The following is a 22184-nucleotide window of genomic DNA, read 5'->3' as shown; positions in this document are numbered from 1 at the left end:
AAATGGTGAGTGGAGGGGGCCAGTCCAATGACCACACTGGGGAAAATCATTACTTGAAGACGAGCATCTAAAATGCTGTCCTAACTATCAGCTTCTGCCATGCGCATCTTATCCCTTAGCTGATACAGCCCGGAACACACTCCGGCACCGATCAGCTCTGGCCATTCGTTTTTAATTGGCTCCACCCAAATGCATCGACTTCCTTTTATAGATTCCAGAAATGGAGTGTAGATATAGGTTTCTCTTCATCTCACTGTACTTACAGTACGATTTTTTACTTACTATAATGAACGACCATCCAGTATGATGCAGTGTTTTGCTTGTTAAGTTACACATACACCAGTACGAGGTTAGGAACAATTTTAGAGTTGTCCCCTGGTTACGGTCCTAGCATAAACGAGAGAATGCATAAATTGTCTGAGTTTTTACCTCAACAGGTGTACAAAGCTACACATATTTGATCTTAATTTCAATGGCAACACTGCCAACATATTTAGCAGATGAAAAGCTATCTCAAATCTGAAGTCCATGTTCTAATTGTTGAAAGAGGTTAAGATATTTTGACCAAATTACAATGTTCGAGTTCTAAGAGAACTATTAAGTTATTCTATCTCCCTCACTTAATCTGTTTTGAGTCAGAAAAAGAATATCTAATTGCCGCTACAGCAGAGATGGCAAAGTGCCACTCCCAATCAGTAATCAGATATATGGTGATGCTCTACCACATAAAGAATATGATTATTTCTGGCCACATTTGAAAACAAGCAGAAACAGCTAACAAAACTGAGATTTTGTTTACTGAAGTTTTTTCTTAACTAAACAGAAATAATGATGATTGTACAAAAATCAACCATTTTTAATGTTATTAACAATTAAATGAATGTAGAAATATATAGCAGAACAAAGGCACTTTCTATCAAACACAACTCAGAGATTCAGCCATGAAACACGAAACAATGCATCCTTTAATCTTAGTCCATACTGTAAGTGAAATTGGGTTGTTGTACGTATAGGGATCTGATTTTGTGGTGATTATTTTACCTCTATTTCGGTGCATATTTTATCACGATTTCGGTGAATATTTCGTGGAAATATCGAGGTTTGGGTTAATATTTCGTAAAGATATGAGTTAGAATGCAACATACAAAATTACTATTATGTACAATATATAGAAGCCCAGTTACTAATTTTAATTGTACCGAACTTTGTGACACTTTCTATATTATAAATATTAAATTACATAATTTTTTTCCTGAAAAGTAGCTCTATTTCCAATCATTGCTTAATACAATTTATACCTATTTATAAAAAGTACTGAAAAGTACTCTGAGTGGTACACAAACCTGGGCAAGTTCAATCAGATCCTAAGCAGCAAATCTTACACTGGAGCACAGAACTTAATTGTCCCGCTATTGGATATAAAAATGTTCAGATCTTATATTAGATACAAGAGTCTTTAGAGTGTGCGATATTCAATCAGACCATTTTTAGTTATATCAAAACTAGCTATACCAGCTCAATGGAAAAGAAGAACAAAGAGATTAGGAAACCACAAGAAAGAGGAAACATTCAAAGTACACTTATTAAAAGATGAATCAATAAAGGACCTATATAAAAAACGACTGAACTTAAGGCTAACATGCAGGCCAAGAATGGGAAGATATTAAAAGAAATTTTGTTACAGGCAGCAACAGAAGCTCTAGGTAAACGAAGTAAGAATTATAAAAGAAGAGGACTAAAAATCTGGAATGAAGAAGTAGCAAAATAGATTAAAGAAAAAAAAAAAAGATGCATATATAAAGTATTTAAACCATAAATCGAATGTCAGTTTAATAGGATATAAGGAAAATTGTGCCATTGTAAGAAGAGCAGTCAGAAAAATCAAAAGAAATTCGTACGAAAAATACATAAGCGATTTGGAACATTACGTGCATGATAATCAAGAACGGGCATACAAGATATTAAAACATCTTAATTAACAAGACAAAGATACCATAAAGCTATATCTAATTTTTGGAGAAAAATGGATACAGTATTTCCAAGATTTATGGACGGAAAGAAATCAAGAGGAGGAAGAAAACATTCTACTAGAGACAGATGAATATATTGATCCTATTACTTAAGAAGAGTTACTATACAGCATCAATAGTAACTGCAAGAATAAGAAATCTCCTGGAATTGATAACATAAATAATGAACTAATTAAAAATGCCTCTGAATTACTGTACCATCGATTAATAGATTTATTAAATACACGTTTGAAATTTGGACGTATACCAGAGGAATGGAAAGTAGCAAAAATATGCCATATCTTTAAAAAAGGCTACCAACATAACTGTAACACCTACTTGTTATAAAATCTATGCATCGATAATAATAAAGAATAGATTAAACAAAATAATAGACAATATATAATCTTAGAGTTTCAAAATGGATTTCATAAAGGTAGAGCTTGCTCTGACTGCATATTTACAAAACACAGAGAATACAATATACCAATTTATATAACCTTTATAGATTTTGAAAAGGCCTTCGATAAAATTAATAGAAACAAATTACGGAGTATAATAGCCCTGAAAGGTATTCCACATCTTGTAACAATGATAAAAAGCATGTATGTAGAAAATAAAATTGTGATAGAAACAGGAGAAAATAACAGCAAGAATAGTATTCAAAAATAAACAAAGGAGTAAGAGAGAGTGTTTAATATATTTTTATTGACGAAGTTGTGAGAACATGGATGACAAAATTAGATGAACATTTTAAAATTAATAATACATTTTTAGACACATTATTGTCCGCTGACAATCAAGTTTTAATCTGTAGCTCAGAAGACAATCTGCAAAGAGCCTTATTCAAATTAAATGTAACAAGTCAAAATTACTCTTTAAACATTTCTCCTAATAAAATAAAAGTGTTTGCATTTAGAGGATCACAAACAATAAGAGCTAAAATTATATTATAAGCAAAACTTATTGAACAGATCAACTGCTTTAATTACCTCGGTTGCAACATAACATATTTGAAAAACGAAGATTTTACAAATAAAATAAATAAAATTCAATTACATATGTGGTACAATAAGATGTTTAAAGACTATGCAGAAAGACAAAGTGATAGCAGTTCCTATGTTGATGTATGGTGCAGAATCTTGGGTTTTAAATAAGAAAGGAGAAAGTAGAATATAAGTTGCAGAAATGAGATTTTTGGAAGATGTGGCTGGATAGGAAAAGAAATTATGACATTAGAATAGAGCCAAAATATTCACATTAACAGAAACAATACTCCTCAATATAGGAACGACTGGATGGAGCATCTAGAACGGATGGAAGATGACTGAATTCCAAACTTAATTTTAAATTATAAACCGAAAGGTGTAAGGAATGTTGGCAGACCAAGAAGGAGTGAATACAGCAGTTGTAATTCATGATACCGGAACGAATCAGTTATGGCTTAAGCCCTGAAGCTGATGATGATGCTGATCGGATATAAAGGCTAATAAGAATAGTGTCAAGATTTGAATATGACAAACAAACTTCTCGTTCATCGATCAGATAAAATATCTTCATTATGTTGAAAATTCTCTCTCACTATCAATGCTTCAGAGAGAAAACAATAGCACTTGAAGATATGTTGAAGCAAAACTGTTATGATCCTCGTCCGATTCAAAGAGCTTTTAAATTAGAACTAGTATGCAAACTCTGCAGTCTCTGCAAAGACTACGTAGGACCATTGTTTACAGCTGATGCAAAGCTTCTGAAGACAATCACTCAAATTTTTATTAGGATTATTTATTTGGTTACACGAGTATTTCATGAAGTGCTGATTTTGTGACAATAAAACTATTTCATTGAAATCATTGGATTTCACGACATTTTGTGGGTAAACGTCATTCATTTTCTAGACTACTTCCTTGAGATTTGTGTTTTTCGCGAATACAATTAAGTTCTCAAACATTTAGAGTACTTCATTAATACCAAAATATCACACCCCTTTGTATGCGTAGTTTATAGTTGTGATTTTAAAGTCTGTAGGTTTATTTTACCACGTTTAAAACCAGTAGCTAGACTGAGAAAGAAAATTAATGTAAATACATGTGGTCAGCTGTCAACAGAAAAGAACTAGGAACAGAATGTTACGAAAGTAGTCACTTCACATGAAATATTTCTTACCATTGTTTTATAGGTGGAATTATTCAGATATAACTATAGATATTACTTCATAATTCTAGCAGTAATATAAATATGAATTATAAAAGAAGTTACGGAGAGTATCTTAAAATTGATATGATTTCTAATTATTTATATATATAGAATGGAAACTCATTGTTTTCAGACAGTACGTTTGACATAGTAGATATGTAATATGAACAATTAAAGAAGTTAGGAAGTAAAGTAAATAAGCACAATGAAAGCAAATAAAAAAAATACATATATAAAGATAAATAACACGCACTATAAACGAAGAATAAAGATCAGCGTTCCAACAGACGTCCAAGTTCCACTTGTAATAAGGCCAAATCGAATTTGTGGTGGATACAGACAATACACGAAAAGGTTTGCTAAGTGTACTGCCATTCTTCATGCCATGGACTTATCAATCAAATCACAGTCATTACCAACATCACATCTCTGCTTAGTAGAATCTTTTGTCCTGGCACCAGATTAACAACATTGGTATGTACGATCAAAGTATCTTCTTCCTCTTGGAAAACAATTTTTGTCTTGGTACATTACACATACTATGTAAGTGATACATATACTTCTAATATCAGTATGTGGATTATCAGTGCATGATTTTGTCTCAATAGTTAATTAAAAGAAATAATAACTTATAGTCGTACTTCCTGATCTGCTCCTGAACAAAGGAAAGAGTGACAATTGTGTGTTGTGGAAACGGTTTGGGAGATCACAAACTGAATCTGCTTCTAACTGGAAATATGACCCTTACAAATATCTACCGTAAAAGTAAGATTTCTGGATTATCTGTGCTTCTGGATTATTTTATACCCATTCTCCCGACACTTTGTATGTCCAATGTATGTATGTCTCTCTTGTAAACATTTGTTATTCCTTCAATGTGTTGTTGTTGTTGTTATCTAATGCTGGGCTTTGGCAACGAAGCCATTAGCGTTCTTGCTCTCCAATATTTCTCAGGTAGAACTACACAGGTTATGAGATGATCTTCAGTCATTTCTTCTTCTTTGTTGCATAGAGGGCAATTTGGATTTGTGTAAATTCCTAGTTTATTCAAGTGTTTGGCCAAATAATCGTGTTCTGTAAGCAGTCTGAATTTTGCTACTGCAGATTTACGTGGGATTTCTGGAATAATTTGTTTTTTTTTATTAAAATGCTCCATTTTTTATCTTTGGCTTTGGTACATAGTGCTTGGTTTTGCTTGATTTTATATTTATTTTTAATTAGTCTTTTGATGGATGTAAAAGGTAGGCTTGTATTTGTATTCTGAATTAAATTGGATCCTTTTTTGGCAAGAAAGTCAGCAGTTTCATTTCCAGCAATTCCGCAATGTGCAGGTATCCATTGCAATTGAATTCTTTTCTGTAGTTTTTGAAGTTGTTGGATCATTTTGTGACATTCTTTAATTTGGATTGACATCATTTTATATGAATTTATATTCCTTCAATGTTCCTTCATACAAAGTGACCGTGTACAATAGCAATGAAAATTGATTCAAACGAAAATAAATCTAATCTAATCTTACTTTTTCAAATTATTATTACTGTCATGTACTGAAGTATTTTTTTCAAGTTTCGGCAAAATTCTTAAAAATAGTTATTTCTTGTATTTTTGAAATATTCTTCTGTTTAATAGGTTATGACGTTGTATCAACTAATAGGTTATTTAATGTCAATGGAATCAGTGATAGCGACATGATATTTAGCAAAATGAAGCCTAGGATTCGCCATGCAATTACCTGACATTCACTTTACATAGGGAAAACCTTGGAAAAAGCCCAATCAAATAACCAGCAAAAGCTGGAATCAAATCAAGTTCAGGTGCTACTTTGGATTAGCAGGCAAACATACTACCCCCCCCCCCCCCATGTCAATGGTCTCTAATATTTCGTGTTTTCTCCAAATATACAGTCAACTCCGATTATAGTGAACCTCGGCAGACCAGCATATTTCGTTCACTATATCTGAGGTTCACTAAAACCAAAGTGTCTGTTTTTATACTACTGACGTTCCTATATATACAGTATTAATGCTAGTTTGGGTTCAGACCACGTTCAATATCAGTACTAATGTTCGCTGTATCTTCCAACTTAACCACCTTACACTTCGACATCCTGATGTTTACAGTTCGAAACTCGAATCTAATCTAGCAATGTAGGTAATAGGTACTGACCGATTTCGCATCTCTTCCCACTAGAAATAGAGGTATGCTACTGTGTACTCAGCCTTGGAATTTCCCCGGGTTCACTTTTATAAAGATGCGGGAGGAAGGGTTGAGGACCGTTATACTGTAATACTTCTTGTATTTACCCTTTTACAAAAGGAAACACTTTTTCCTCCTGTTCTTCTAATAACCTCTTTTAAAGGAGTCAGAACTAATCCTTTCTTTATCCCTCACTACGTACACTATTCTCTTTAACATGTTTCAAACTGTGCAGGAAGCTGAGCAAATCATTTGTCTTTCAATGCACTTAAGGAGTAAAAGGTTTGGGATTTTGTTCTGAACATATTCTTGGAAGTTTATAGGAGAAAGGGTTTCCTTAATTACAATTTTGGCCATTTTTATGTTACATTTTCTTGTGGACGTTCTAGTTTTAGGTTCACTATAACCGAAGTGAGGGTTCACTATAAACGGAAATATTATAATACTTTTAAATGCATGCGGGTCGGGACCAACAATTTACGTAGGTTCACTATAGCCGAATGTTCACTATAACTGAGTTCACAATATCTAGAGTTGACTATATGCTTTAACATAAAGCACTGCTAGTATAACCATTATATTGTTAAACGTTATTTTGTGGTGTCATAGATCGAAAATTAAGCTTTCAGTAACGAGAACATAAAAATGATAAAATTTTCATTAATCTTTGCTTAAATGTGCTGGCATCTAATCACGAAATTGTAACAAATATACCATAATGTAATCCATAATCATCGTAATTCTATAATGAATGTCAATGCTTACTACAGTTGCAACATGCAAGTCGGCACAATTAACTGTAGTTATTGGAAATCTTAATTTATATACCATGTTCAGCTGGAAACATAACTACAGATAAAATGACATGGAAACGTAAACTACGTCTATATACGTACAACTAAGTGACTATTCTCAATCTTACAAAAAGAAAGAAAGAAAAATTAAACTTGCTAAATAAAGACTTACTGTTGGGCTGTCAGATTCTGTTCCTCTGCACTGGTTTTTTCATCACCCTCACTCCTAACTGTAGTCATATTGCCACACTCTCCCTGTTAAAAATGATAAAATTAAAGTAGTGAGACCATTATAATTCTCCTACCATAAATACAGTGTGTTCGCCAGAAAACAAGTACCATTCAGGTAGAGGCTGTTGGCCTTTTACTGTTACAGATTAATCGTGATTGCCGAGGAAATAGTGAGTACATTTTGCTTGGGTCAAAGGTAAGATTTTGTGTTACGTAATATGAACAGCAAACACAGGCTGAAGGTACGTCAAGGTTAGACCATTAGTATACAGCTGACTTCCATTCAGTGCGTGCAGTTCGGTTTAGTTCGTGGCAATGCAGTACACATTAGAACAGTGAATCTTCATTTATGATACATATACAGTATTAAGAAGAAATCATACAAAAAGTGTTATACTATATTCCTACGAAATATCCTGGCATTCAACAACCATCAGATTTAACAATCCAGAATGTATTGAAAAAATTAAGAGAAACCAGCTAATTCTTAAATAACTAAAGACGACGCATAAATATTGTTCTAATTGAAGAAAAACTAGATGCCTTCGCTGTAAGCTAGAACAATCCCCTATAAAATCGCCTAGCAGATGTACTCAGCTTGGAAAAAGATAAAATTCTTAAAACTAAGGCCTTATAAGATATCAATCATTCATCAATTGAATGAAAAGGCCTGACTCCAAGTTCCGCATATATGTTGACATTTTATATCAAGTCAACTGCCATTATAAATATAAGGAGCACACTCAATTTAGTGACCTGGTGGCCGGGATTCTACACTAATATGCACTGTACATAGAACCAAGGACCCGGGCTCGATCTCCGGCGTCGGAGCGAATTTTTCTCCTCTAATATCAATTCTATGGACAGAGATGAAATCCAATATATGTCTAGAAATCTTTTGAAAAGAGTGAAACGTGTATTACAGAGGATGGTCGACAGTTCCAGCACTTATTATAAGGTAAGCCAATAACACCTGTTAATGTACAAGTCGCGAAATTTTATTGCCGAAAGACGTGCTGAATCATCATGAAGTGGACTGCTATTTGATCACTTTTCAAATGGCATCACACTAAGCAAAACCTGTTTCCTGGCATACACCCATTAGTTTTGTGTTACTGTAATTTTTAAAGCAAGGGGGGGGGGGGAAGAAAGAAAGAATAATAACATGCAGGAAAAATTACAACACTATACTATCTTTGTTATGAAAAAGACACAAAATTCTTTTAATTGGTTATTACCAACACTATCAACTAGATGCGGTTTGGAAATGGTGAAAGAAACATAGTATTCTGGCGAGATGAAAATGAGGATTCGTTATAAGATTACCTAACATTTGCCTACAGATGAGGTAAATCTTGGAAAGAAATCCGCCAGTCTATCATCCAGAACAAAATTTTTAACCCATACCAATGTCCAGCATCACAGTGTAAGTCCCACTTATTAAACATTAAGCAAATGTTGGTGGCAAGAACACAAGCTTTGACTTTAAAATATTATAATGAAAATAATAAAAAAAAATGTTTCACCTAAAATCCCCCCTATGTAATTAATATATAATTTCAAAAAGTGGACCTGAAATATTTTAAAGTGCACTTTTATAAAAATGTCTAGTACAAATCTTAGAACTTCTATGGGTACAAAAATAATTACAACACAGCTTTTCAAATATAATTTATATGCATATATAATAAACCAATTTAATAAAAGTACAGAAAATCACAATGACTAATTTGTATTTGCAACTGAACAAGCTTTCCACATACCTCAATGTCATTCTCTGACACTGGAGATTTCTCTTGTACAGAGTCTGATAGGACAGTATCCATATGGTCTTCACTTTCTACGTCTTCCTGAAAAATATTTATAACATGATAGAAGTTTCCTGCTATTGGGATCATTCCCGAAAAGTAAATAAGCACAAGAAATGATTATACACGTACATGTGTGTGTTTATTTGTAATCCCATACATAATATCCCTTTTTAAACCATCCATTCTTCTATAACATTAAATTTTTTCCACAATCTTCTACAACATTTTGTACTGAGTCCATGTGATATTATTACACAAAGATTTTTTCAGGGGGAGGGATGGGAAATATTTTAAATAACTGAGAGGAACACAAAATAAGTATCAAGAATTTCATAATGATAAAAAAAAAAACTGAAAAGTTTCACTTCATTATTTTAAATGTATTACTTGCTATAGAAATGGATTTTTGGGGTAGACCAACTTGTATATCTGGAGAAGATAAAATTATAAATACAACCATCGGGGAAAAAAATGAATACAAATAGTACAATTTTGGACTACATTAGAATGAAACAGTTATACAATGATACGGCCATGTACAATGGATGGAAGAGCAACAATCACAGAGCTCACTGCAGTGGATACCTCAAAGAAAGCGGAAGAGAGGAATACCAAAAACAATGTGGAGGGATGGTATAATGCGCTCTATGCTAGAACTACATCTGGAGGACAGTCAGTGGCATAACAGAGAGGAATATGGAGCTGGGATATCGGATGATGTGATTAACATCGTATCAACTCATATAAATTTATATTAAGATGATCCCAAATACGTTGGGAATGTCTGCAATTTCACAAAGTTATGTAACACATTTTCAAATTTCCAATATAAATTAATCTATCAATACCTAAAATTGAATAAAGTACAATGTGCAGCAGAAAGAATTAGAGCATACTGCAACAAGCAATCAGTAGAGAAGTTAATAGCAGTTACTTAGCACTGAAGCTATATTCAAGTTTCATAAACAGGATATTGTCACATACAGATTGCACATGCCACATAATGTGTTTACTCTTTACACTGTTCACACATGAAAACATAGACAAAAAAAACCTGTTATGTCCCTGGAGTAGAGGACAGCATCGGTAACCTGTCACTTGGACCTTGCAAACAATGCACAGAGACGATATCTTTTAATTTAACACATGAACTCACCCATTTTGATGGAGTGTTCGATAAGTCTAAGTACGAAACTGTGAAATTCTCTGTTCCTACAGCACGTAAAAATTTCATTCGAGTGATGAATAGTATCATAGCTATTACCACTAAGCGCTGCTGTTGCACAATGGATTCCGCGAAACGCCAGTGAAATGTTCTTATGCTCAAATCATCGAGCGCTACTTCAGTTGAGACATTGGCTACACTGCTCTTCACGTCACATGATCGCCATTTTAAATTGTCATAATGTTACGAAAGCTTTTAGTATATTTTACACTATTATGTATTACAGTTTTACAATAATTATGAACTGATGAATGTTGTTGTTGTTTTCTAATGCCAGGCATTTGTCAATAAAGTCATTTGACCTCTTGCACTCCAATATTTTTCAAAGATATTATCATGACCAGCCAATGAAGCACAGATTTTGAGGAACTGATGAATGTACATTACCATATTCACTACTAAAAATAAACACTGTATGTATTTCAAAACTTTATTTTTAATTATAAATTACTAAATTCCAACATGGAAAAAAGTTTGTGTAGTACAGTGTGTTTTTACATAACCTATAAACGTATTTTTGACTTATCTGGCAAAATCAGTTATCCAGCATTGGCTTTGCCCCACAGTTGCCGAATATGAGAAATTCTACTGTAATGGAACATTCTGCAGCACAACAGCCTTAATAGAGGCAATGTCTATAAGCCAATAGCCATCTTCACATTCATTATCTCGGCAGAAGTGACCTGTAGCTCTCTACTTTCTTCAAGAAATGGATAGGTTACAGTCCTGTACACCAACTCAATTTTTATAATAAAATTTCTCCTGCCATGAAGACTCGAACCAAAGCACATTCTGTAGTGCCAGTCTAAAACATGACGCCTAAGATTATCAGAACAATACTGGAACATTGGTCGTCAGAATATCAGGCATTTGCCATAGAAACATTTTAAAAAATAATGACTCAGCTAGACACACAATAAAATCAAACCTCTGTACAACAAAAACTAATATAAGGATAAACCATATAGTGCAATGATAAACTTGACTGGTCCAGCGTGTTTCCTATATTTTCAGTACATGTTTCATCCACAATTACAACAATGGTCAAATTGTGGAAAATCTCTGATCAAATCATAAAAACATAATTTTCTTCTTAATTCATTTAGTTTTCATATTCAATATTTCACTTTTTATTTGGTATTGCTCACTTAAAAATGTTTTTCCGTTATTTCGTCTACCCTCTTTCATACTTTTTGTTGATTGATCACGGCATTCTCGGCAAGGAGAGTGTTACAATAGAACTATCTGCTTTATGATTTCTACTACTGTCTTCCTGACCTGCTGGCACCTTTCACATTCAAGTGTTAGTTGTTAACTATGGCAGGTGTAACACGAACACAGATCAGTTTGGAGATTAAATTAATTGCTTTTAGTCATTTAGATAGGGATTATAGCAGACTGAAGTGGCTAAAAGGTATATAGTTTTGAACAGTCAACACTGTCAACTTTCATAAAGAAATGTAAGGAAATAGTATCACACTTGGTAAAATTAAGCCTGTTTTTGTTTTTATGCGAGTGTTCAATGTTTATTTCTAAATTAAAGTGTTCTTTTTTTTGAAATTATGAGTTTCATAATTGTTTCTGCCACAGTTAGGAGCATAATATTATTAGAAAATGTCAATAAAAAGACAGTTACTCTGTGTTTCTTTGCATCAGAAACATAAATTAGAACTATTTGATCAACTTCCAATTTATACGATACAATCATTAACTTCTCCACATCATAATTTATTATGAGTGTAATGTTTACCCACTGTCTATGGTTCACTGTGGATAGTCTCTGACGAACTAAATGATCTATGCTTCTCGGCACTGGTGACATATACCTATAATGTCAAGTTAAAGGCTCTGCTACTGGACAACAAATATTTGAGGTCTGAGGTTTTTAATTTGCTACTTCTTGCAATTCCATAGTTACCATTTTGTTCATTAAAACATTAATGATTTTATTAAAATTGCTACGAGAATTTTGAAGTTTCAAACCATGATTCTATCATTAAATACTAAAATACAGCTAATCCAATTATCCAATGCTATTATGAAAGCAATAAGAGGCTTAATCAAGTTCTGAGAAAATCTAGAACACTTAACGAATTAAGAGAAGATCCCTGTTCCATTTGTAATAACTGGAATTTAACCAGGTCTGTAGAATCTGGAAGACGAAAGGTAATCAATGATGTTACTAGTGCCGAGGTGCTTCTGATAAGTAATAAGTAGATATACTGTAATTATTATGGAAGTAGTGGTGTTACTCAGGTATCCAGGAATCTTAAAATGAGTTATAATATAGTTTGGAGAACTCTAAGCACTATCACACATGTAAGACAAACAGATGACTGTTTAGTCATTCATACAAGGTCCTTTAGAACATATGGAGATGTGCACACTGTTACGGCACGACAGGACGACTCAAGAATGACGGTTTATTCATATGCATATGCATGCTCACAGACTGAACTGTCATGTCGTTTATGAGTTACATGCTTCACATGATGATAGGACAGTTGGCCAACAGTTAAGTCTTACATGTGCGTTGGCCCTAAAAAACTATCTTAATCTGTACCCATATAAACAAAAACCAGTGTTCACAATCAAAGAAAGTGACGAGTAGAAAAAATATGATTTTAATTTGTATTAGCAGGGATTAAACTTAATGATCATTAGCTGGACAAAGTTTTCTGGAAAGACAAAGCACACTTCTTTCTTAATGGTGTAAAATAACACACATAATTGCAGAATTTGATATGAAAATGACCACAATGTTTTAATTCAACAAGGTCTTGATGATTTAAAACACACTTTATGGTGTGGCTTCAACAGTGGCGAAGTTCTTAAGAGCCTTTTCAGACTTAGCCTATCCAAAAAATTTTAGTTGTTATACCTAGTAACAGTAGGCCTATAAGAATGTAATAATGTATCGCAACACTTGATTTCACTCTGATCCTTCCATATATTAACTTCATTGTTGGCAGTCATTTCAGTAAATAGAGTTCAGTGTGAGACTTGTGGCAAAAGCTTCTAAAGACATGGCTACGACCTTGACTTGCAAGCTTGAAGGGGGGTCGGGGAGGAGGTATCGATTCGCCACATCACCATATGAAACAAGGTTAGTCTTCCATGGCAATAATATGTCGCGCTATATTGGTTTCTATGATTGTGATGCATTGTTGAATGTTAGTTTAATCAAAAGTGCATGCGTGTGTGTGTTACATATTACTTTTGTGCAAAATTACTCATACTGAGAGAACATGAAGGTCATTATTTGTAGAATTGAAAGAGAAATCGTTTTTAAGTTGGATGTATGAAATAAAACATAGGAGATCGACATCACATTTACATATTAAAATAGCAGATGGAAAAAGAGAAAATAGAAATGTTCCATTTTCATAGTGGGCATATAAGAAATATCCTTGGCTAACAGAGTGCTCAGAGACAAATAAGTTATATAGTTTATATCTGAGAAACATCTGCTGTATAAAAAGATACAGGGTAAGCGAATTTTTTCAGCCTATCCAGTATTTACACCTTAGCTTCACCACTAGGCTTCATTCCTTAGTTCTCATTGGTCGATATTTCTTCAAAGAAAACAATACTGGAATAATAGAGAATGTCACAGTAAATGGGAAACAATACTGCAGTACGCTACAGAACTTCATCACTCCTTGACTGAGGAATCACAACCTGAAAAACACAGGCTCACCCAACAATCCTATAGCAAGTGAAAGGTACCATCTCGCAGGAAAATGGAAATATTCCAAGACAATGTCTGCAAAATACTGTGCATGGTGTCGTACAAAGAAGTATGTTTCTTAAACAAGAGATAAGTCCAGTTCAGTACAAATTTCACAGAACCTGTCTTCAGCCTTCTAATTCAGTGAGATACCAGTAAGTGGAAATGAAAGTCTAATTGTACCTTCCCAATGATGGAAACTCACCTGAATTTCACACTTTACTGAAGACAGCAGGTAAACTTCCTGTATGAGAGGATCAGAACTTTGTAAAGACTCTGCATCACTTCTCACTTCATCCATTATGACTGAAACAACAAATAAAGATTAACTATATTAACGCACACAACCAAAAAGCATTTGAGCACGAGATACTGAAAATAATATAGGCACAATGATTTAAGAGATAATTTTTTTACTTCGCAGTATACTTTTCATTTTGTTATGTTTATTTGTTCAGAAGTTATAAATTGTAATCTATTTCAATGTAACACTTTATTTGGACATTACTGAGAGGTTGACAAGCTACTGTGCCAAATACAAAGACGTAATAGTTCTACATTAGAAACAAGGTTTAAGTACGAGTCTACATATGTTAGAAGAACCCAGATGGGGACAGCTATACTTTTCCCAAACGGAAGAAGGGACGTACAGATGCATCTCCACAAAAGAAATCGTGGAAGCTATACTGAACCTTAAAAGAAAGAAAGCAGCTGGACCAGATGGGATTGTTAACGAACATATTATAGACTCCTATCATGTACTAGCCAGAACATGGGAATCCCTCTTCAACCGGTGCTTGGAAACAGGAGACAGACTCTTGGAGGCTATCACACATTAAGATGCTATGCAAAGGCAAACGAGCCACCGACAACCCCAACTCCTATAGAGGAATGGCCCTAGAGGACAACGCTTTCAAACTATTGACGACCATACTAACAAAGATAATCACGGAGATAGCGGACGCACAAATATCTGAGCAACAGTTAAGATTTAGGAGAGATCGCTCATGTTTACAAGCAGCAGAATGCCTGTTAACACACATCCACGATGCACTTAGATACCAAAGCAGAAATACTACACCATTTTCATCGACTATACAAAAGCATTCGACAGTGTAAGCAGACTCGTACTTTCGCAAAAATTGATGAAAGCAGCAGAAGTAGATGAGTGTACAGCAACTTTGGTCCACAACATCATAGCCCAAAACATCATTAAGGTAAATGACACTGTCACAATATCAGACAGAATCACCCAAACCAGAGGAATACTACAGCGAGACACATTGAGTCCATTGCTTTTTAACATCGCTACGGCTGATGTAATACAAGTATGCCTGCCCACAACCTCCTTGTTTATATACGCCATTGACATGGCCCTAGGCTCTACAAAGAAAGAAGACTTGCAAGAAACCTTTAACCAGATTGTAAACTGGGCAGAAGAAAACCAGCTCCAAATCAAAAAAGACAAAACAATACAAATTACGGTACATTCAGGAGGGGAGATAGAAAGACAGACGACACGCTCTATTGGGAGTAATACTGCAAACAACGACAATGTCCTTCTGGGTCCATGTCAAAGAAAGGGCAACATCAACAATCAAGGCAATATTTGATATTAAGAATATAAGGCAGCTCAGCCTGGACACTGCTATTAGGCTCTTCGAGGCAAAAAATTGTCCCGATATTAACCTACAGCATTGCTATCATATGGACCAACCTAAACCTAAGAGATCTCAGAACTATGGAAAACTTCAAAGCGCGATTCTTGCAAGTAGCCCTTGGAATCTCAAAACATGCGTCATTGAACGAGTTGGTGAGGGAAAATTTCTTAATAGAAGACCTACAGTACAAACTGCCATCTACCGAGAGTTCGACCAGACTACTGGAGGAAAGGAGACAGAAAAGAGACGAGATATGGCTTGATTTCTATAGAAAGAACGTGATGACTGACAGAACTTGGGCAGGACCCAACCAAGAGCTACGACATACAATAACAAGTCTGGCGACCCATGGCTACCACCACAAACTATGCAAGACCCTACACTACCATTCTCCCGGCCCAGAATGTGTGTGCAAACTCTGTGATCAGCTCTGCGAAAGATATCATATAATAAAATGCAAGAACAGAATCAAGTCAATTAGTAAATACAGCAAAGAACAACAACAAATCAACTCTTGCACACTTGTGCGCATTTCTTCTTATTATTATATGTTAGAAGAACTTAAAGAATATGTGCAAAGATAAATTAGGTCCATTTGGCCACCCTACCTCATATCTCCTGAATTAGTTGCCTCATGGATGAAACCTTATTGGTGTAACTTATGGGGTTCCAACCAGTGTTCGGACAACAATAGCAATATGAAGGAGCTGTTGCGTGTAAATGAAAATTTCTTAAGCAGATATGAAATATGATAGAATAGACCTCCACTTTCAATAGCCATTGTGAAGAATATAAGTACCAAGTGTTATGTTACATATATGATCGGCATTCGAGTCCCAGTCAGACCTGGGATTTTTCATTAAAAAATCCATAGTGACACTTGTGGTGGACAAGTGTCGCAGTTCGGGTTCTCAAGCATAGGCGGAATTATGGGGGGGCACTGCCCTCCAAACCTGTCTCAACTCTTTTTTTTTTCTATCAACGTTAGAAAATATTGAAAATATTTGTTTGCTTTTGTTTATGATTAAGTTTCTGTGCTTAAATTGATTAATTAATTTCTTCAGATCATGTGTCTGGACTATAACATTTATTTTAAATTTCTGAATGTATCAGAATTGCTATACCTTATTTGAGGAATGGAAGTACAGTAATGTTTCTTTTGTAACAGCCTGTATTCATGTGTTAGAAGTCTGCAGGTGTTCAGGCTGTCACTTGGAGAAATATGAATAACATACTGCACAATTTCGCATAAAAAAGAAAAGTGATCCCGGTATAATGTGTAAACTTAAAGACCAGATTAAATAAAATAATTAAATTTTACATTTCATATGATATTGTGACAGCCACCTCGAGACTCGAACACGCTTCCCGCAAGAGAGCAGGTCGCGCGTGAGTTGACATGGGCTCCACAGAGCACTGGGGGATGGCGCGCGGCTTGGAGAGGCAAGGGGAGGTTGCGCGCGCAACTGCTACATGCGGAGTGAAGGGGGAACGGATCCTCCCGTATCTTCCAGAAGTCCGTCCAAGTGGAAATATCCAGATAATTCGAGAGCTATCCCTGGACACCCGTCGAAATTTCTCGTAACTATAGTTTAGTTATAAAAGAAGAAACGCAAGTGAAATTCAGTCAGTCAGTCAGTAAGGCAGTGTTGTTAAAGCCAGTGGAGAGCAAGCCAGACAGTCTTGTGTAGCAGTGAAGCCAGCTTCGAGAGTTGTGTCCGTAACTGTGGAGCCTGAAGCCCGGAGTTCGAGTGCAGTGGACCGCAGTTGGGGGACCTGAGTTCGAAGTGCAGCGGATCGTCTCTGAAGGTCTGAGGTTCGAGATTCTGTGAACGCGAGTGACTGAGCTAGAAGAACTAGCCAAGACAAACGAGCTGTGAACTGAGAACTGACAGTTCTGTGTTGTAAATAGTGCTTTGTGAATGTTAGTTAAGATTAACAGTTCATTGTTATTCGTAATAGTCCAAGTAAATTGTCATTGTCGTCAGTGGAGTGCAATAACGAACGCTGTGTTGCTGTGCGGAGAGCAAATCCCATTGTTGACGGGAGTGCAGTTAAATTGTAGAGAGTGAAGAGTTATTGTTGAGATAATAAAATTACATTGTTGTTCAGTAATAAAATTTACAATATCTTCAGGAAGGTAGATTTCATATATACTGTACAAGTTTCTGTTAACACTGTTACGTAGTTTTATTGGTGTATGCATGTGTTTCTGTACGAGAGAGAAAAGGAGGGAGATTGTTTTAAGTTATGCCCTATTATTATAATTTGTAGTAGACCTATACAACTCGGCCCGAAACATCGCGGATATGGATCGAACGCTGTAAGAAATATCCCTCCGAAAATACCTTTATTAAATAATCATATTCCGATATAACTGTACCACTGTCAAGATATAACGGGGGGGGGGGGGGGAGGAAAATGATTTCCCCATAACCTTTATGTGGGGATTCTATGGTTTTGCTTTGCCACCCCCCCCCCCCCCAAGGAAACAGTTCTCTCTCCGCCTATGTTCTCAAGTTTCCCCATACTAGGCATCTACATAATTCCGTCAACATTTCTCCATTCTGTCGTCATTCCATAGCATTCCCCGAACACCGATTGGCAATACATGGAGGGGGTTGGCCTAGAGACGAGTGGGGTTGTCTACTCGAAACCTGAGTACCCAGCTAACCTTAGTGTAGTCAGTCGGTGTGGGTTTGTGAATATGCCTTTAGCAGTGCTGGATCATAGTGCAACCCTTCCCGAAATTTCATTCCATTCCATATTATATTACATAGGTATAAAAACTTTTCATTATCATTCTGACAAGTATTAGGCCGAGTGACCTGTTACGGTCTTGTTTTCTGTCCATCTCTTTTGAGGTCTGTGCCAATGGAAGCAATTGCCAAGCAAACAACTAGTGCATGGTCTGTCAGAGACTAACAAAATATGGTGTACCAGTATAATTTTCGGATCTCTAAATTTGAATTTTAAGTTAATATCCATTATAAAATTTCAAATATTAAATTACCATAATAATGTTCTTATGGGCCAGCCTGATGATTTAATGGTCAGAGCTTCTGACTAGAGATCATGAGATCTCGGGTTCGATTCCCGGTTAGAACATGGGATTTCTTTCCTTGAAAGGGAAGTATTCCTGTAGGCCCATTAATCCACGGCCTGGAATTTAGGTTAAGTTTATATTTAAGATCTCTCCTGGCATCACAAAATCATAATTATCGTATCATCGGGGTAAAGTAACTCCGCCTTCCAGGCGCCCTAACCTCAGAAGTATGTTACGCCTAAGCCACTGCCAGAAGAGAAGACCAGAAAATATGTCGAAAGACAACCTGGTGAATTTTTTTATAATGTCCTTATTGTATACACTTACCCAGTACAAAGAAATCATATGTTAATCTTCCGCGCATTTATTTCAACAAGTCGTTCATCGTTCTTAAATTCGGCAGTCATCTCTACCTCATCTGACCGATCTGTAATGTCACGAACATTCATGAATGATAAAGTCCGATGAATTACCACTGAATTATGAAATGACTACTTTTTGTGTTGCATGGCACATTTATTTAATTCATCGTTAACAAATATATTATTAATTAGCAAAATAATAAGGTAGACTTTGTAATGTGTATTCATTAAGAAAGAACTGAACCTAGCGATACAATATCGTTAACAAAACTTTCCACGTGTCAAAAACTTCGTAAATGTTAATTGTGAGCACAAATTAAAGGACTACAAAAACTAAATAAGCAAATATAACGACTTTCCATTACCTGAGAGCACTAAACACGATTACAAAGTATTGTCAAATACTTTACACAGAATACTAGCCAATATCGTAACTTTAGACACTGCCCATAAGATACTACTCTAGTACTGTCCATTGTGGCATTTTTTTCATGAACCGGTATTTATAAAATTTAACAAACCTTCGTACTTACATCATTTATTGTATACGTAATATTAAAATTTGTTCCCAGTAATTTATCATAATGTGTCACTTACAACTGATTCTCAACAAAGAATGCATGCTTTTAAACCATTTGGTCCAGGGCATTACCATAGTCTAGTGACATACCGGTATTGAATTTATAGCGCTTAGTACAAAAGCGACGTATAGGAGTGATGCAATCTGGTAAATTACCTCATTCCCTTACTGAAATGCTGATACTGGTATCGCTCAATTTTAATGTTATAAAGTCAACAATACGTAAGATAAGTAATCTCACATATGGATAGGCCTATGCAATAGTGTAATATCAATGTTACGGTATTAATAAAATTATGAGAACCGTCATCACTTATTTTGGCCAGATTTTATATATAGTACTCTATATGCACATTGTGCGCTTCTTCTTCTTATTATTATTATATATAGTACTGTATATCTCATGTTTGTGATACACTTGCCTATGCGTGTCAATAATTTTCATTTCATATTTAATTTAATTTATTGGTCTGACCCAATATTTTGGGTTTGCCCTGCGACACAGAATAGCTCACAATAAAATTTAAAATGAAAAATTATATAAAAAGGTTTCAGACAAAATCAATTTCAGGAGACTCACATTCGGGAAGTTCCGTGGCCGGCCAATCTGACTTCGTTTTTTCACGATTTCCCTCAGTCACAAAGGCAAGTGCCGGTTTGAAAATTTGCACACCATGATTCATCACAGCCTCAATCACCAATATCATAAATATGAACTTAATTGAAATTTAAAATAGGTTACAGGAATACAAGCCAAACAAACTGAGTTGGGAGGAACAAGTCACTAATACCACAAGGAAAGCATGGAAAGCACTACATTTCTCTATGCATATTCTGAAGAAATCTAACTGAAGGTCAAAAGAAATTAGCGTACAAAACCCTTGTTTGCCCAATTATGGAATATGGAGCAGTAGGTTGCGATCCGTACAGACGAAACTAAATCGATTCAATAGAAAAGGTCCAATGCAAGGCAGCAAAATATGTCAAAATGGGAAAGGGACATGGTGGAGAGATAGTAAAAGACTTAGGGTGGGAATCTCTCAAATCAAGGCAATGAAAAACCAGACTCACCGCATTGTTTAAGGCACAAATGGGACACAAACCATAGACCGATATCAATGCTAGATTAGCAACACCATCATACTTAGGCAGTGCTGATCATATTAGGAAGTTTAAATGTAGAAAACAAAGAACAGACGTGGCAAAATTTTCCTTTGTTAACTGCACAATAGCAGATTGGAACAGCTTACTGTACCTGCGGCAATCTTTCAGGGTGGTCCTCTCAAAATCAATACATTTAAGAAAAGGTTGAGAAGATTAGACTGAAAATGTAATTGTAGGTGCAGTGTAATTATTTAAGGTGCAGTGTAATTATTTAAGTTGTCATGTAATTAATTAAATTGATATGTAATTAATTAAGATGACATGTAATTTAGTTAATATGTAAATAAATTAAGGTGATATGTAATTAAGATGATATGTAATTAAGTTAGTAGGTAATTAATTAATGTGATATGTAATTACTTAAATTGGTAATAGTTGGGTGAAATAGAAGTACTTGTAAATTAGATTTACTTTTGCTTATTATATGCGTTATTATAGAATTGTTTTTATTTATAGTCCTAGGTATATTGGATCTACTTATTTATAGTTAGTTATAAACTTACGTTTATTTCATTTTATTTCATTTTTCATTGCTGTAATTATTGTATTATTGTAATGGTATTATTGTATATTATATATGCACTGCCACCTGGTGTATACCCAACTGTGGTGTTAATAAATACATACATAACACACGACAATAGAAACAGGAACTCAATAGTAAAAACGGCCTATTAATAAACCCAAAAATCCTATCTTTTCTACAGACTCTGCCACAGATGTTAAAGCATGTATAAACTTTTAAAAAATGCTCATCTTAATGGCAGACTTCCACATCAAATTAAAATGAGAACTATTTTACCTCATAAATTTCAGATTCCAGGAGACCCATCTGTTTACGTATTATTTATGTGCATACCGTACTGTGTAAGAATAAAACTTTTTAAATTATGTGTAAAAAATTTAACTTTTTAATTATGTTCACCGCATTCATACCATACAACAGCATATCTATTTTTATCATTTTCTTGTCAGTCAATATAATGGGACAATATGAATTTGGACAAAAAATATGAATGGGAAGGTTTTAGAAGAACTTTGACATGATGAAAAATGTTAATGTTATGTTTTATTTAATGACGCAACTGCCAAGGTTATTATCAGCGTCGCTGGTGTGCTGGAATTTTGTCCCGCAGAAGTTCTTTTACATGCCAGTAAATCTACTGACATGAGCCTGTCGCA

At 34.9% G+C, this 22184-nt stretch overlaps 1 protein-coding gene across 11 annotated transcripts in view; it reads right to left on the bottom strand.

The window, feature by feature from the left end:
* LOC138694295 (zinc finger protein 70-like) overlaps positions 1 to 22184 on the bottom strand; it is a 249443-nt gene that overhangs the window by 197097 nt on the left and 30162 nt on the right. For 6 of the 11 annotated variants that reach the window (XM_069817869.1, XM_069817866.1, XM_069817868.1 and 3 more), the window contains exons 1-5: positions 19624 to 19709; positions 19224 to 19323; positions 14395 to 14495; positions 9187 to 9273; positions 7365 to 7447 (exon numbers count right to left, since the gene is read on the bottom strand). In XM_069817869.1, coding sequence (XP_069673970.1) covers positions 7365 to 7447; positions 9187 to 9273; positions 14395 to 14495; positions 19224 to 19260 — 308 coding nt within the window. In that variant the 5' untranslated portion in view covers positions 19261 to 19323; positions 19624 to 19709. Of the gene's footprint in view, positions 1 to 282; positions 388 to 7364; positions 7448 to 9186; positions 9274 to 14394; positions 14496 to 19223; positions 19324 to 19623; positions 19710 to 22184 lie in introns of those variants that run through there. The other 5 variants (XM_069817853.1, XM_069817854.1, XM_069817865.1 and 2 more) reach the window with 4 other exon arrangements.

This window comes from Periplaneta americana, chromosome 2 (genome assembly GCF_040183065.1).
Source record: "Periplaneta americana isolate PAMFEO1 chromosome 2, P.americana_PAMFEO1_priV1, whole genome shotgun sequence".
Taxonomy (NCBI): Eukaryota; Metazoa; Arthropoda; class Insecta; order Blattodea; family Blattidae; genus Periplaneta; species Periplaneta americana.
This window is presented reverse-complemented; position numbering and strand designations above follow the sequence as displayed.